Source organism: Nannospalax galili, unplaced genomic scaffold (genome assembly GCF_000622305.1).
Source record: "Nannospalax galili isolate Female #2095 unplaced genomic scaffold, S.galili_v1.0 scaffold259, whole genome shotgun sequence".
Classification (NCBI taxonomy): domain Eukaryota; kingdom Metazoa; phylum Chordata; class Mammalia; order Rodentia; family Spalacidae; genus Nannospalax; species Nannospalax galili.
In genome coordinates, this window is record NW_008344750.1 from 918,726 (window position 1) to 934,657 (window position 15,932).

Below are 15,932 nucleotides of genomic sequence, written 5' to 3' on the forward strand. Positions count from 1 at the left end.
GGTTCCCTGATGAACTGTGACCTGGGAGATGTAAGACAAATAAACTCTTTCCTCCCCAAGTTGGTATTGGTCAGAGTGTTTTGTCACAGCAATGAGGAAACAAACTAAAACAGACATGTACCACAAAAAGTGAGGTTTCTGACAGGGAAGGAAGAGGGAAAGACTGGCAGGACTACAGCAGGGCATGAAGGCTTGACAGTCTGTGAATGTCACAAGACAGAACAGATGTCACAGGGGAACAGACACCATTTTCCTCAAGAAGAGGTGGTTGGGAAACCACTGCATTCCCCCAGGCCCTGGAAAGGTGGGAACCTACCAGAGAAGAGAGGCCTCCTAGCAGCTCAGCTGTGACAAGGCTGCGACAATCTCATCCTACCCTTCCCAGGGCTGTTTGTCCCTCAGGTAGGCTTCCCCCATTTGTTCCAGGGCTAAAGGCAGAGGTGAGGTACAGGCCACTCACATCTCTGGGAGGCAAGGCTCCCCAGCAGCCAGTGCCAGGCTTCCCAGAGCTCCCCGAGACAGAGGAGCTCTCAGCTTCTTGGTCTCCAGGGTGGCATCCCCAGCCTCAGCAGCAACTTCAGGGAGAAGAGAATCCTCAAATGTCACTCTCTTGCTGAGTATGATGGGTGCTGGGGGCTGAGACTTCTTGCCTGGGCCTAGCACCTTCTTTTTCCAAAGTTCAGCACAATGGCGGACTACACAGTTGAGGCTGTGGGCTGCCTGCAGCACAGCTTCTCATCAGCTCTCTGCTCTGCCCTGCCCTGCCCTGCCCTCTCCCCACCAGCAACCCTGGCCTACCTGGACCTGCTGCTGGGCCTGCCACTGCTGCCGGCAGACCTTCATCCCAGCTGCAAAGCGCAGAAGTCGCGTGGCACCCTCCTGTAGGAGCTGCTGGTGGTGGGCTTGCACAGCCCATTCCAGCCGTTCCTTCTTCCTCCTCCTCTCCAGCACGAAGCCCAGCCATGCGGCCCACACCTTGAAGAAGGGCAGGGAGGGCAGTAGATAAGGCTCAGACTTCCATTTGGGGCTCCATAATGACCCGGGCCACAGAGCAGCCCCTATCAGCAGGAACAGCTGGGGAACTGCAGAACCATCATTACCTTTGCTTGGAGGGAAAAGGCCCAGAACCACAGGGCTCGTGCTGTGCTCCACTGCTCCTGCTTCCTGGCTACCAGCTGTGGTCCAGAAAGACTGGGTCATCAGGACTGCCCAGGTGACATGGCTGTCATCACTCTGTCCAGCTCACCACCCTAACTGAAGCATCTACAGGGAAGGGCCCTGACCTTGCTCTGACCTTGCGGTGTTTCTACATACTAAGGGTCTATGGATTGAAGAATACCAGTAGGAAAGGAGAAGGGCAAAGGGCATGGGGCCTGGGACAAGGGCAGCATTAAAGACAAACTAGATGTGGGGCTGAGGTCACTAAAGCCGAGGCCTCTAAGCCCTCGGAGGGAGAGATATGCAGGGAAGAGGTGTTGCGCCAGGTGTCCCACCTGTCGTCTCCACTGGTAGAAGCAGGCCTGTCTGAGTCTCTGGGCTAGGAGCTGAGTGCCTTGCTTCTGCAGAAGCTGGAGAGAGAGCAAATGCACAGCATGTCGGACCCCACACCCTGCATCCCAGCCCAGGGTGTAGCCCCAGGGGCTTCAGGGGGAGGCTCCCACCCAAGTGAACATCCACCCACCAGGATCTGTGCCAAATGATGCCAAGGGCTCCCAGACAGGCGAGGTTCCACAGGTCCCCCAGCTCTGAGAAGCCAGGGGCTAAGGTGAACCAAGTTCCTCTTATGAGCCACCTTCCCTTGCGGGGAGACCTGATTCTGAGGCTGGTTTTTCCAATCTCCACTAGATGTCCAGAAAGGCTCCTACAGCTCTGTTCCTACAGAATCTTAAAGCAGCAGCGCCCTGGCCACCCGCCTGCAGTTCTGCCTGGAGACCCCTCTCCAAGAAATGGGTGCCTGGCCTAGATACCCTGTGACACATGTGGAGCTTTGGAGAGCTGCTACCATCTGCCTCACCTTTTTCCTGACACACCCCAGATGATGTGCCTTCCACCGTGCTACCCCCACCAGCAGTAGCTGCTGTTGGTGATGCTTGGCGGCCTGCTCCAGCTGCAGTCTCTGCTGGGCTGCCCTCTGGCTGCGGTATTGCCAGTGCAGAAACCAGTTCCGGAGACAACCTGAGGCAGATGTAAACCCATTGACTATTTTACAGGATTTTCATTTAAAAATGACTATGTAGCAAGGAAGGTTTAGACAGTGGAGCGAGGTTATGTGGAACAACACCCAGCCTTCTGTGAGTATTGAAACCACCACAGGTGAGTCATGACCACTCTGTGAGGGTGGTCTGGTCATCTGTGCACTCTGAGGACTGGAACCAGACCTTCTTCTTACTGCTGTGTCCTCAAAGGCTGTCCCAGAGTTGCAACCCTGTTCAGAGCCATTGCAGGTGTGCCAGGCCCCACAGAGCCACATACCAAGGGCTACCAGGCATATGAAAGGAGACCCACAGTTCCGAGAGAAGGCGGCCTCTTATGGAGCCAAAGCTTGAAAGAGGATGCTGCCTAGCCTTGCCTGCAGGAAACCAAGCTTAGAAGTCAAACCAACCCAAGCCATGGCCAAGAAAGGGTTTATAAAATGGTCTGCTAGTCATGTTGACTCTCTGGGCCACACCAAGTAGACCTTTCACTGGCGCATGGGGGATGCCTGAATGTGGGAAGACTCTCTGGACCCATTCAAGCAAGCAGAGAAGGTAGTGTCTGTGAGCTGGAGGCCAACTGTTGTGTTGTACCAATGTATCATGGTGCAGCTTTAAGTGTCTTGCCTAGGTACCTCATTACAGCTGCACCACCCTAAGTGTCAACCTTGAGAGGAAGGTACCACAGATGATTTTATAATTGAAGAAAGAGACTGGGATAGTGGGGACTAGCCTGAGGTCATATCACTAGGTTGTGTGACCTTTGGCCTTTACTACTGTCTTTTTTTCTTGTTGTTGTTTGTTTTTTACAGCAGGGTCTCCCTGTAGCCCCAGCTGGCCTGGAACTTGCTATATAGACCAGGTTGGCCTTGATCTCACAGAGATCTACCTGCTTCTGGCTCCCAAATTCTGGGATTAAAGGCGTGCACCACCATGCTCAGCACCCTTCACTACTTTTTTAGAAGTAGGAGCCCCTAGGACTGGAGAGATGGCTCCGTGGTTAAGAGCACATACTCCTCTTCCAAAGTACCAAATTCATTTCCCAGCAACCATGTCAGGCAGCTCACAACCACCTGTAACTCCAGCTCCTGGGGGACCTGATGCCTCTGGCTTCTGAAGGCACCTGCATTCACATGCACATACCCACACACAGACCGGTACATCATTAAAAATAAAAAATAAATCCAAATCAGGGCTGGAGAGATGGCTCAGCGGTTACGAATACTGGTTGTTCTTGAAGAAGACCTGGGTTCAAATCCCAGCACCCACATGGCAGCTAACAACTGTCTGTAACTCCAGTTCCAGGGGATCCAACAGCTTCTCCTGTCTTCCTCGGGCATTGCACGACACGGGTGCACTTACCTACACGCAGGCAATATATGCATACACATAAAAAAATAAAAATAATAAAATATTTAAAATAAAATAAATCCAAATCAGGCATGGTGGCATACACCTTTAGTCCCAGCACTCAGGAGGCAGAGGCTGGTGGATCTCTGTGAGATAGAGGCCAGCTTGGTCTACATAGTGAGTGCCAGGTCAGCTGGGGCTACAGGGAGACCCTATCTCAAAAAGACCAAAAAACGGGCTGGAGAGATGGCTCAGCGGTTAAGAGCAGTGACTGCTCTTGCAGAGAAATTGGGTTCAATTCCCAGCACCCACATGGCAGCTATGAAATGTCCTTAACTCCAGTTCCAGGGGAATCCCAAGCCCTCATCTGACCTCCGTGGCATTGCACGACACAGGTGCACTCACATACATGCAGGCAACACACTCATACATATAAACTCCAGTTCCAGGGGAATACGAAGCCCTCATCTGACCTCCGTGGCATTGCACGACACAGGTGCACTCACATACACGCAGGCAATACACTCATACACATAAAATTAAATAAGTAAATAAATATATATATATATATTTAAGGACCAAAAAATAAAAATAAATAAATCTTTAAAAAGGAGTAGTCTCATTATATTTTCAGGCTGGCCTGAACTCCTAGGCTCAAGCAATCATCCTGCCTTCCAAGCACTGAGACTGCAGGCACAGGCCACATATACTTCCTAAGCACTCTACTTCATGTGCAAATATTTTCCCCTTAACCCCAGGCTAGGTGTGTCTGAGATCCTGAGGTCTTAATATAAGCCAGGAAACTGAGCGAGTTGTCCTGAATACCCCTATGTGCACAGTATCTTACTGCTCAGCCTCCTCAGTCCCTTGTGCCACCTGCTGTGGATGTGGGATTTGGGGGCCTGCTCTGTGCTACTACCCTCTTTTAGGAAAAGTCCCTTCAGAGAGAAACAGCTTCAGGCTGCACCAGGAATCCTGTGCCTCCAACTTTTCACTATGGCCAAGAGTGAACACACAAGGCCAAGGGATGGGCTTTAAAGCCCTCAATTCTTTCTCAAGACAGAACTAGAAACAGGGCTGGGATCCACTTTCATCCACAAAAACCTATCAGAATCCAACCAACACTCAAAGAATGTTGTCCTAGAGCAAGCTTGATCAAATTTCTCCACCATCTGATTTAAACCATTTCGTGTTCACTTTGTATTTCCATCTGTTCTAATCATGACCTTCCCCTTTCTGTATGTTGGCCCCCAGAGTAGGGCACTGATCTGTGTCAGGACAATCCCCTAGGCCTCTGCATGTCTCCTGCACTTGCAGAGGCAGATGCCTGTCTTGAACTCCCTAGGATGTTGACATCATGGGGATGGTGAGAGAGTGGGGAGTGACACTTCCTGAGACCAACCACATAATGCCCAGTGGCTGGAAAGACTTTCCCATCGATTCAATGCCTCCCTTCCTCTCCAATCCCTCCAATCCCTCCAATCCAGCCTCCTAATTTCACTGTGGATCCCAGGCCCTGGCCTTTCACTGCAACAGAGGATGTTTAGGAACCACTTGGGAGAGCTTTATGAGGCACTAAACTGAACATGTCCTCCTGGGACCTGAGAACCTGAGTTTATTCAGCAGTAGGGTCAGTGCAGAGGTGATGGATTAAGGGTAGGATGGCCCTAGACCCAGAGTGCTGGGTATCCTTATAGGAAGACACCTAGTGACACAGGAAGACAACACCACGTGAGGACACTGTGGATGAGGTGAGATATCCACATACCAAGGAACACCAAGGATGGCGGCAACCAGAAGCTAGAAGAGCCCAGAAAGGATTCTTCCCCAGAGCCTCCAGAGAAAACCCAAACTTCTGGCCTCCAGCACTGTGAGAGAATTGGTTCCTGCAGTTTCAAGCCTCCCAGTCATAGGAGCCTCAGGAAACTAGTATACAAAGATAAAGCCAGTGGAGCAAGAAAACCCTGGGTCATCCTGTGTACTGCTCCCAACACTGCTTCCACAGGCCTCACTTACCCCTATCCAGTGCCTTCCGGGCCTCCCTGAGGGTAGCAGCCTCCCTGTGTCGGTAGTATATCTGTACTGATGTGACCTCCCGCCATTGGACCAGGACCTGCAGGCAGGTAGATAACAAGAGATCATTTCATGTCCTGCCTTCCAGGACATACTGGGTCTGTGATAAATGGTGGCTCTTCATGCAGTAGGACTGAGAAGTTAATGTTTGGTCATATACATCCCAAGAGGCAGCCTGTCATTCACACTGGTATCCATACAGGATATGCACACAGCCATCCGCAGAAGTATCCACAAAGGAATTCACACAGGCCATCCATGCAGGCATCCCAGGTCTGAGATGGTGTCTCAGGTCCCTTCACAGGAAGTCAAGCACTTCAGACACTGGGGCTTTTCTATTGGGGGATTTAAACTATACTGTGCCACAGAGAAGTGAAGTTGTTAAATGAATTCTAATTCTATTGTGATTTGTTCATCAGAATGTATGTTGTTTTCTTTTTCTTTTTTGAGACAGGGTCTCTGTGCTGGCCTAGAACTTTCTATGTAGAGCAGGCTATTCTGGAACTCACAGAGACCTACCTGCTCTGCCACCCAAGTGCTGGGATTAAAGATGTGTGCGATCATGCCTGGTCCACATTCATTCTTTACTACATAGGAAACCCAGTGACAAAACCCTTTGTGGAAGCCGGATGTGGTTGAGCACATCTTTAATCCCAGCACTCGGGAGGCAAAGACATGCAGATCTCCGTGAGTTTAAGACAGCCTAGTCTACATAGTGAGTTCCAGGCCAGCTGGGGCTAGAGGGAGACCCTATCTCAAAAAAAAACAAAAAACTCAACAACAACAAAAAAACCCCAATCTTTGTGGGGTGAGTATGGCAGGACACACTAGCACAGAGACAGGCTGATCTCTGAATTCAAGGCCAACCTGGTCTATATAGTGAGTTCCAGGCTGGCCAGGGCTTCATAGCAAGACCCTGTGTGCTGGATAACTTTAGTGTCAACTTGACACACCTGGGTAGAGGGAGCCTCAATTGGGGAATTGCCTCCATTGGACTGGCCTGTGGCCATGTCTGTGGGGTATTTTCTTGATTTTTGAGTGATGTGGGAGGGCATAGCCGCAAGTTGTTCTGTTTTGTCTAAGAAAGCAGGGTGAGCATGGGCCAGGGGAACAGCCAGTAAGCAGCGTTCCTCCATGGCCTATGCTTCAGCTCCTGCCTCCAGGTTCCTACCCTGAGTTCCTACCTTGGGCTCCCTCAGTGATGAAGTGTGACCCAGAAGATGTAAGCCAAATAAACCCTTTCCTCCCCGGGCTGGTATTGGTGAGAGTGTTTTGTCACAGCAATTGGAAAGCAAACTAGAACACCCTGTCAAAAACACAGAAAGCCAAAAAAAAACACACTTCATGGGGGAGGGGGGGTGCACATGTATGTATATACACATGTGTGGGTGCAGAGGTTCAAAGGAGAACACTGGATAGCCTTTATTATTCCCCCTTATTACTGCTAAGGGCCACTCAGCCTGAAGCTCCCTGTTTTGGTTAGGTTGGCTGGCTAATAAGCTCCCAGAATCTCCACCCCAACTCCAGGACTAGGGTTATAGAAATGCACGGCATGGGCTGGAGAGATGGCTCAGCAGTTAAGAACACTGGTTGTTCTTGCAGAAGACCCAGGTTCATATCCCAGCACCCACATGGCAACTAACAACTGTCCATAACTCCAGTCCAAAGGGAATCTGACAGCCTCTTCTGACCTCCCTGGGCATTGTATGACATGGGTGCACTTACTTACATGCAGGCAATACACGCATACACATAAAATAATAAGCCGGGCATGATAGTGCACACCTGTAGTCCCAGCACTTGGGAGGCAGAGGCAGGCAAATCTCTGTGAGTTCAAGGCCAGCGTGGTCTACATAGTGAGTCCAGGACAGGAGGGACTACAGGGAGACCCTGCTTCAAAAAGACAAAAAAGTAAAAAAATAACTTAAAAAAATAAAAATAATAAATTTTTAAAAATGCACAGCTATGTCCAGCTTTTATGTGGAAGCTGTGGATTCAAACTCAGGTCCCCCATGCTTGCTCAGTAAGCAAGCACTCTTACCTACTGAGCCATTTCCCCAGCACCACAGAGTACTTTTAAAAGAAGTCAAGGAGCCAGGGGAAACATGGTATCAGGTCACAATCATGAACTTCATTCCCACCTGAGGAGCCTGCCTTCCAAGCTGAGCTCTAAACCCAGCCCAACCCAGTCATCTCCTCCCAGGGTATGGGTTACAAAGGTGCCTTGCACTTTTCTAGGAAGAGGCCAGCCTTCACCTGATGCAGCTGCTGCCGCTGCTGCAACTCCAAAACGTGAGCCTGGACCACTCAGCTTCTGGCAGTCTACCTTCTTCCGGGCCCATGGCCAGGGACTACCTCTGTTACACTCCATTTCTGCTTGAACTGCTTCTTTGTCCACACCACCCTCATCCCCAGAACATGGGACCAGCCCTACCACATCACGTTTTCTCACATCCATCCCCACAGAGGGAATGAGGTAGTTTGGGGTTGTTTCCACTGTAGATGACCAAGAACTTCACATTGTTGGGATGCTCCATGCTTTTCAGAGTCTTCACAGCCATGAACTTCCCAGCCAGTAAGAGCCAGCGTTGTTTTAACAGATGAGGTCCTAAAGTTCAGTCACTTACATGGTTTATTCATGTTTAGAGTTCCATGTATATGGAAAACAATGGTTTTGGTAAGTACAGTTCCACTTACTATGTGGCATGTTTTTATTTTAATGGACACTGGTTCATAATTCAGTAAAAACAAAAAATACCTGCAGATATGCATGTGTGCAAGATAGGGGAGGGTTACCCAGGTTGGGGGTTCCTTGCTCCGTGCCAATCCAGCATGCTAGCTGGAACATGATCCCCAAGTCCTCGGGTGACCACCTTGTCCTCACCTTGGAACACAGAGTCCTGTTGTAGTGTACACTTGCTTGATAGTTTTTTTTGGCCTCATCCAATCGGGCCATGGTATTTTCTCTCCAGCGATGTAACACCCACCTACAAAAACAAAGGCCAGGTGTGGGCAATGTCCCAAGTTTGGAGGGGTCCAGAGGCTTCGTGAATTACCCTCACTCTTCCCCAGCTCCTGAATGAGGACTCTTCACCTCAGGGCATTTGCTTTACTGACACCCAAGTTCATGCTCTTGTCTGTATCCAGCAGATGCTGACTGCCTGCTCTGTGTGGGCACCAGGTAAACACCAGGCACCCAGCAGTACACAGTACCTAACCCCAAGTCCTCAGGAGTTTGAAATAAAGGCAACACAGAGCTGAAACCAGGCAATGATAATTCAGGTGCTTTACAGAGAGATAATCAAAGAACAGAGATCAGGAAGCCACAGAAGGACACTAAACACCAGCACCTAGTCTCGGAGTGGCTTGGGGAGGCCGCTTTCTCATTCTGGTCTGTCTGAGGAACGGGATGGTGCTTTACGGGACTTCAGAGGAGGGGTAAAGGTGTTTAAAGACCATAAAGCTCTCAGCCCACAAGCTGCTGGAATAGTGTGTGCTGAACAGTACAAAAGAAAAGGGAACAAGGGAGGCCACCTGGAAAACCGAGCTCAGAACTTGGCTTAGAAGGAATGGAGAGGGCTGGAGAGACATCTCTGTAGTTAAGAGCACTGGCTGTTCTTGCAGAAGACCTGGATTCAAATTCCAGCACCCACATGGTGGCTAACGACCACCTCTAACTCCAGATCCAAGGAACCCAATGTCCTCTTCTATCCTCTGTGGGCAATGGGCACTGTCAACACTCATACACATAAAATCAAAATAAATAAATCAAAAAAAAAAAAAAAAAAGAAAGAAAAAGAAAAAGGAATGGAGGGTGGCCATAAGTGCTGAGAGGCATAGGTGGTCCTATGGTCTGGGAGGTAACTTCAGAGATAGTTAGAGATGGCCTGGAAACTGACAGAACAGAGTTTCAGACTCCAGGGCAGGGATGGGAATGAAATGATGCCTCAAGAGGCTGAAGCTTTTTGTGTGAAGCAGGGAGGAAAAACTGCTCAGAGGAACAGGACAAGTGGGAGGCTGTGCAGTCTCCCATCTGGGTGAAAGCTGCCTTCCAAAGCTGCCCTGCCCATGGCAGGAGTTCAGGACGCATTGAGGTGAACCAGAAAATGCAGAACTTGCTGTGGGAAAGCCAAAACCACAACATGAACAGCACTAGGAGCTGAGGCCCATTGGCTGGCTGCCCTGAGACAGGACTCCCCACAGCGACTGTCTCTGGAGTCTCTTCCCTCAGCCTGGGTCCCTTAAGGCACTCAGAAACTCACCTCAGCAGTTGCCTGGTGTGCTGGCTTTCCCTGGCGGCCACCTCCTGTAGGATGCTCCGCACCCTGTCCTGGTAAATCTGTGGGAAATGAGGAGGACAGGAGGCTACCCTTGGGCCCATACTTCTCCCTCTACAGGTCCGTCTCATAGCAAAGAAGTTGCCATGCCCAGAGCTCGCAAAGAGGGTAGGGAGAGGCTGAAGGCCCTCAATCCAAGGTGAGCACTCACCACCCCCAAATGTCCTACTAGGCCCAACCTATGGATTCTTGCACAGGAACCACCTATCTTGGAAGGCTGATTACCCCACCCCCCACCCCCAAGCACTTTCTGGGGCACCTCCTGTTTGAACTTTGACAGATCACTCTGGGGAGGGCCATGAAGAAAAAGGAGAGTCTCCATAAGCCTCCCCTACCCCTACAGCAAGGAGACCTGGCAGAAAAGATGGCTCCTACCCGCCACTTCTGCAGAGCCCTGTGAAGCAGGACATGCTGTCTGTGCAGGTCCACGTGCTTCAGCTTTTCCTGCTCTTCTGCCGTCAGGGCCAGGCACTGTGCACACAGGGAAGAGAGGCTACTGTGGGCCCAGGCAAGGGCTCACTCCAGCGTTGTCTCTACATTCTGTGTGAGCTCACATAAGGTGTTTAAAGTAACTCTCTGAACCTCAGTTTCCTCATCTATAAATATACACTTCCCAAGGTTTACATGGGACTCAGGTGAGCAAGTACCTGACAGCAAATGCTTGGTGGATGTTGACTTAGATGCTATGCCCTTAGCAGAGTTCCTGTAAATGGTTAGATCAAGAACTTTACATTCAAGCCTGGCATGGTGGCTCATGCCTTTAATCCCAGCACTCAGGAGGCAGAGGCAGGCGAATCTCTGTGAGTTCATCTACATAGTGAGTTCCAGACCAGTCCCGGCTACAGAGAGACCCTGTCTCAAAAAGACCAAAAAAAAAAATTAATTAATTAATTAATTAATAATAAATAAATAAATAAATCTTTATACTGGGCACAGTGGTGCACGCCTTTAATCCCAGCACTCAGGAGGCAGAGGCAGGCGAATCTCTGAGTTCATCTACATAGTGAGTTCCAGACCAGTCCCGGCTACAGAGCAAGACCCTGTCTCAAAAAACAATACCAACAACAACAAAAAAACTCGAAACAAACATTTTATATTCAGTAAGTTCAGGTAAGAATATTTTAGCACCTAAAAGAACAAGAAGTTTCAGGCCAATAACCTCACAAAGTGAATTAACACTTCCTCATCTGCTGCCACTCCCACTCCTGAGACAGGTGGCTTTGCGGCCCTATAGAGGAGCCCATCTGTCCACTCTGAGTCACACTAACAAACAGCTCCACCTGTCCAAAAGCCACACTTGGGAGATACCTGTGCCAAAGCCTTACCTCTCTCCACCTGCTCCAGGCCCAATGCAGGAGCCGTGCTGAGTGGAATCGCACAGCCCTCACACTGCCCATCCTCCTGTGGGGGAACAGGAGAAACTCAGCAAAGAAACCTAGGTCCTAAGACCTCTGGATGGGCTCCTCTTTGTGGTCCCTGCCCTGCTTCCCCACAGCTCAGCTGAAGAGCTAAGGATTTGGATCTCTCCCAGGAAAGAGATTTGAAATTTTGCACAAAACCTCAGGGGGATTCAAGCAGTACTGTCACTTACTAGTCCTGAGCTCTGCTGGGAGGAGGCTGAATGTGCCCGGTGGGTGAGGGGTGGTGACATCCTCCACATACACAGAAGGTACAGAGAGGCACCAAAGCAGGACATCTCTGTACTGGACACATGGGCTACCTGCCCTTCCTCCTCCACAAACCCCTATAGCCTGTGGTCTATTTAAAAGCTATCACAACCTGCCCACTGGCCAGTGGTCAACTACCTCATGATGGGTTCCTTAGTCTATGCCCTGTTCATGACCACAATCACTTCAGATGGGTCCCAAGCAGTAAGCAAGATGTAGCTGTGTTTCTGAGGGTGGGGTGCCATGATGGACTGAGGTACTGCCTTGGTTCAGGCTGAATTCTTGGGACTTACACAGTCTAAGCTGGCACAGCCCTCTGAGTGGGCATTTGGGAAGCTGCAGTCAAAGCTGGCCTAGGGTGGGAGAGGCTTTGGAGCAAAACTGCTACTCACTCTGTCCTGAACCCTTGGGTGCTTGCCCTCCAGACACAGAAAGCCTTCCTGAGCAGCCTGAGACGGTGGTAGGCACAGGCCATGGCCTGCCACTTCCGTTCCTGCTGATTCGCTGCTGCCTGCTGGTACCACATGAACCAGGACCTCCACAGAAGCTGCCGCTCTGCCTGAAGGATAGCCTGAAGCAAACACAACAGTCCAGTGGGTGGGCAGTACAGAAGCTAGGAGAGAATCTACAAATAGTGATGAGCAAAAGAAATGCTCCTTCAGCCTGGGACCCTTACTGATATGAGACGTCAATCAGTCTAGACCCAGTACAGCTCAGGAGCCTAGGGCAGGAACACTGCAGAGTGAGCCAGGTTTGTGCAACTTCCTGAACAAGGCTTTAAAATGGCTCATACCTCCACAAACTACTCAGGGACAGCCCCATACCATTCTCTCTGCCAAGCGGTTTTCTCCATGCTGAAACACCTTCTGCCTCCAGATAGCAAACACTTGCTTCTCTAATGTCAGCCTAAAAACATACAAATAAGAAAAACAGAATAGAGATCAAGAACTTAAAAACAATCCAATAGCTGGTAGGCAGATGGCTCAGCAAGTACAGGTACTTGCTGCCAAGCCTATATGCTCTCATAAAGGAGACAGTAAAGAAAAAGAGAAGAAATACAATCGTCTCTAAATCCCCAGCATTTACCCACTTCTTCCCAGCATTAGCCCAGCCTTTGCACAGAATGAATCAGACTCTGGGAGCCTAGATACTCACCTACCATCACTCACCTACCAATACTGTCCAGCCTATACTGACTGAACAGGTCTGAGGTAGACCCAAGACATGGTACTTTTATAAACTAGTATTCCAGGTGAATCAAACAAGCAGATGTGGAGACCAATGCCTGGTCACCTACTCTGGACTATCTGCTCATCATTAACTACAGCAAATCCTGCCAAAGCAGTGCGGGGACAAGTGACCCACAGGTTAATACTAGCAGAGTCATGGGACAAAAGCTGGGTGCTGGGGGAAGACTGCTCCCTTGGCATCACTCAAAGAGTTCCATCTTCAGCTCTGACATTATCAGAGGTCCTGACCCGTCTTCCACTTTGTATTACAAAAGTAGACTTAAATAAATGAAGTAACAGCTTCCAGACACTGGACAATAAGAAATGTCCACTACAGAGCTTCAAACAGAGATCACTCAGTAACTTCCTAGGTCACTTGGGCTTTATGCCTTGGGGTAGTTTTTGGAGAGACAGAGAAGGAAGCCCAGCCCTGTGACTGTCTTTAAGCAGAGGATGCAGAGGTTGGCTTCAAGACTGCTAAAGAGATGGAACTGAAAGACAGGACAGGAAAGGAGAAAATGCTACAGAGTCAGGAATATGCAGATTTTCCTGAGGTTATCCCTGGTCCTCAGATGAGGGCCACAAATGCAGACTCCCTGAGGCCTAGCAGAGAGCTCCTCCCACAGGGCTAAGAGCCAAACAAATTCCAGAGAGGGCTGGGAAGACACTCAGCCAAAATGGAGAAACCAAAAGTGATGTCATCTTTAGTTGTCTTGCAGTATAAAAATGCTAAAGACTGAAGGGAAATAATAGAAATGAAATGGAAAATACATGAGTAAATATAATTTTTTATTAATTTTAAAAAATATTTCAGGGCTGGAAGGATGGCTCAGCCGTCAAGATAAGAGCACATACCACTCTTCCAGAGGTCTCAGGTTTGGCTCCCAGCACACATATCAGGCGACTCACAACTGCCTGTTACTCCAGTTCTAGGTGATTCAATGCCCTCTTCTGGTCTCTGCAGGTACTGCATGCACATGGTGCACATACATATACTCAAGCACACACATACATATAAAATAAGTCCATGGACTGGATAGATGGTACAGTGGTTAAGAGCACAAACTGCTCTTCCAGAGAACCCAAGTTCAGTTCCCAGCAACCATGTCAGGTGGCTCACAATCACCTGCAACTCCAGCTCATGGAATCATTGCGTCTGGATTCTGCTGGCACCTGCATTCCTGTGCACATACCCCAACCCAGACATACATATATACACAGATTTTTTTTTTTATTTTAAAAATATGCCTGTGACATGGAAACCAGCCTGGTCTACATAGGAAATTCTAGGTTAGCCAGGGTTGCATAGTGAGAACCTATCTCAAAAACACAAAAATAAAGAGTAGGAAGGAAGTGGAGCTTTGCTGTTTTCAGCTTCTGTGTTTAGCTCAAGATGGCTTATTAATTCTAAAAGGAGCTGCAACGAGTTAAGGGCCTGCAGAGACCAGAAGAGGGCATTAAAAATTGTGACATACAACTGAAAAATCAGTACAAGAAATAAAGTGGAACATTAAAATTTTAAATATTTTATTTATTATTTTATGTGTATGAGTGTATTGCCTGCATGTATGTGAGTGCACCCATGTCATGCAATGCTACAGAGGTCAGAAGAGAGCTTCGGATTCCCCTAGAACTGGAGGTAAGGACAGTGTGTAGCCACCATGTGGGTGCTGGGAATCGAACCCAGCTCCTCCACAAGAGCAGTCAGTGCTTTTAACCACTGAGCCACCTCTCCAGCCCCAGAACATTAAAATATTTAAATGAGGGTCAGGCATGGTGACGCACACCTTAAACCCAGGAAACCCAGGAGGAAGAAGCAGGCAGATCTGTGAGTTTGAGATCAGCCTGATCTACATAGAAGAATTACAGACCAGCCAGGGTTAAATAGTGAGACTCTGTTTCAGAAAAGGAAATATTTAAAGAGCATAGAAGATCAGATATTTATTTGGAACTATATGAATGCTTTTGTACCACTGAGTCATAAACTTGGGGGTCCAATGATACTGCTACCACTTTGTGCCAGAATTTCTGTATTTGACATGTACTGTACTATCCCATTTAGTTTTCAGACAACCTATGACACAGAGTATTATCAAATCATCTCCACTGTACATTTTTGAAGACTGACTCAGAGCAACTGAGCAGCCCAGGGTCACAGAGCTGGCAGATGGCAGAGCAAAGTTCTAAATTCAGGCCTGACTAGCTTCTAAGTCAGCTACTCAGTTGCCTGCCCCCTCATGAACTAAAAAGATAGGAACTTGAAATGTTTTCTAAAAAGAACCAGCCAACAAATTAGCCCAAGGTAGGCCAGGCATCTACCATCCTTCGAGATTCCTGGCTACTCCCTAGCTCCAAAGTTTGGGCCCCCATAGCACACCAAACAAAACAAGAAAACATCAGCCAAGGACAGCTACTTGTCTGAAACGCAAAGGGGAATGCTGTACAGAAGTGGTACAGGAGCTGTTTCTGGAATGGATCATCTACCAGATGGCAACAGCGATACCAGATAAAAGTGAAGCTTCTCTGACTTCTGGAGAAAGAGGGAGAAGCAAGAGCTGTCCTCTGGGCAGCCTCTGTCCCCTGACACCACCCCCTAAAAAGGTCTCTTCCATCTTGGCGCTCAGGAGTCCCTGCATCCCCGGTGAGCCTCTCAAACCAGCACCTGGAGTCCTCCAAGTTTCAGATCACTGCACAGGACCAATGCACAATCTGTCCATCCTAAGCTGATATACGCTGCATACAGGGTGGTCTTCAGAACATCTATTAGTTCTGTGTCTGAGCCCCAACATGTCCCATTATCTGTCTCTAGAATCATTCCAGTTCCATCTAGCCTCTCATCTTGTGACGGACCATCCATTCTTGCCTCTTTGGCTCCCCCAAAGCCTCCTCCAGAGGCCTCCGCAGCACTAACTCTGACCTGCAGAACTTTGGTCTGACTTCATGGTAGACTCATGGATGTATTCTCCTGAACTGTTTTCCAGTGCATTCTTGTGTATAAACTCATCTCACAAGCTCCTAGGGAGTTTTTCAGTGTAGAAGCACCTGGACTTTGGGATGGAGATTTGAACATAAATCCTGGCTGTG

The 15,932-nt window shown here is 49.0% G+C and overlaps 1 protein-coding gene across 3 annotated transcripts in view; it reads right to left on the bottom strand.

Moving 5' to 3' along the window:
- The window catches only part of Sfi1 (SFI1 centrin binding protein), a 75,466-nt gene that overhangs the window by 4,200 nt on the left and 55,334 nt on the right, over positions 1–15,932 (bottom strand). For 2 of the 3 annotated variants that reach the window (XM_008841005.3, XM_017800101.2), the window contains exons 16-27: positions 12,444–12,525; positions 12,012–12,190; positions 11,278–11,353; positions 10,328–10,423; positions 9,878–9,954; positions 8,500–8,602; positions 5,559–5,655; positions 2,015–2,175; positions 1,494–1,568; positions 1,101–1,175; positions 799–975; positions 461–720 (exon numbers count right to left, since the gene is read on the bottom strand). In XM_008841005.3, coding sequence (XP_008839227.1) covers positions 461–720; positions 799–975; positions 1,101–1,175; positions 1,494–1,568; positions 2,015–2,175; positions 5,559–5,655; positions 8,500–8,602; positions 9,878–9,954; positions 10,328–10,423; positions 11,278–11,353; positions 12,012–12,190; positions 12,444–12,525 — 1,458 coding nt within the window. The remainder of the gene's footprint in view (positions 1–460; positions 721–798; positions 976–1,100; positions 1,176–1,493; positions 1,569–2,014; positions 2,176–5,558; positions 5,656–8,499; positions 8,603–9,877; positions 9,955–10,327; positions 10,424–11,277; positions 11,354–12,011; positions 12,191–12,443; positions 12,526–15,932) is intronic. The other variant, XM_008841004.3, reaches the window with a different exon arrangement.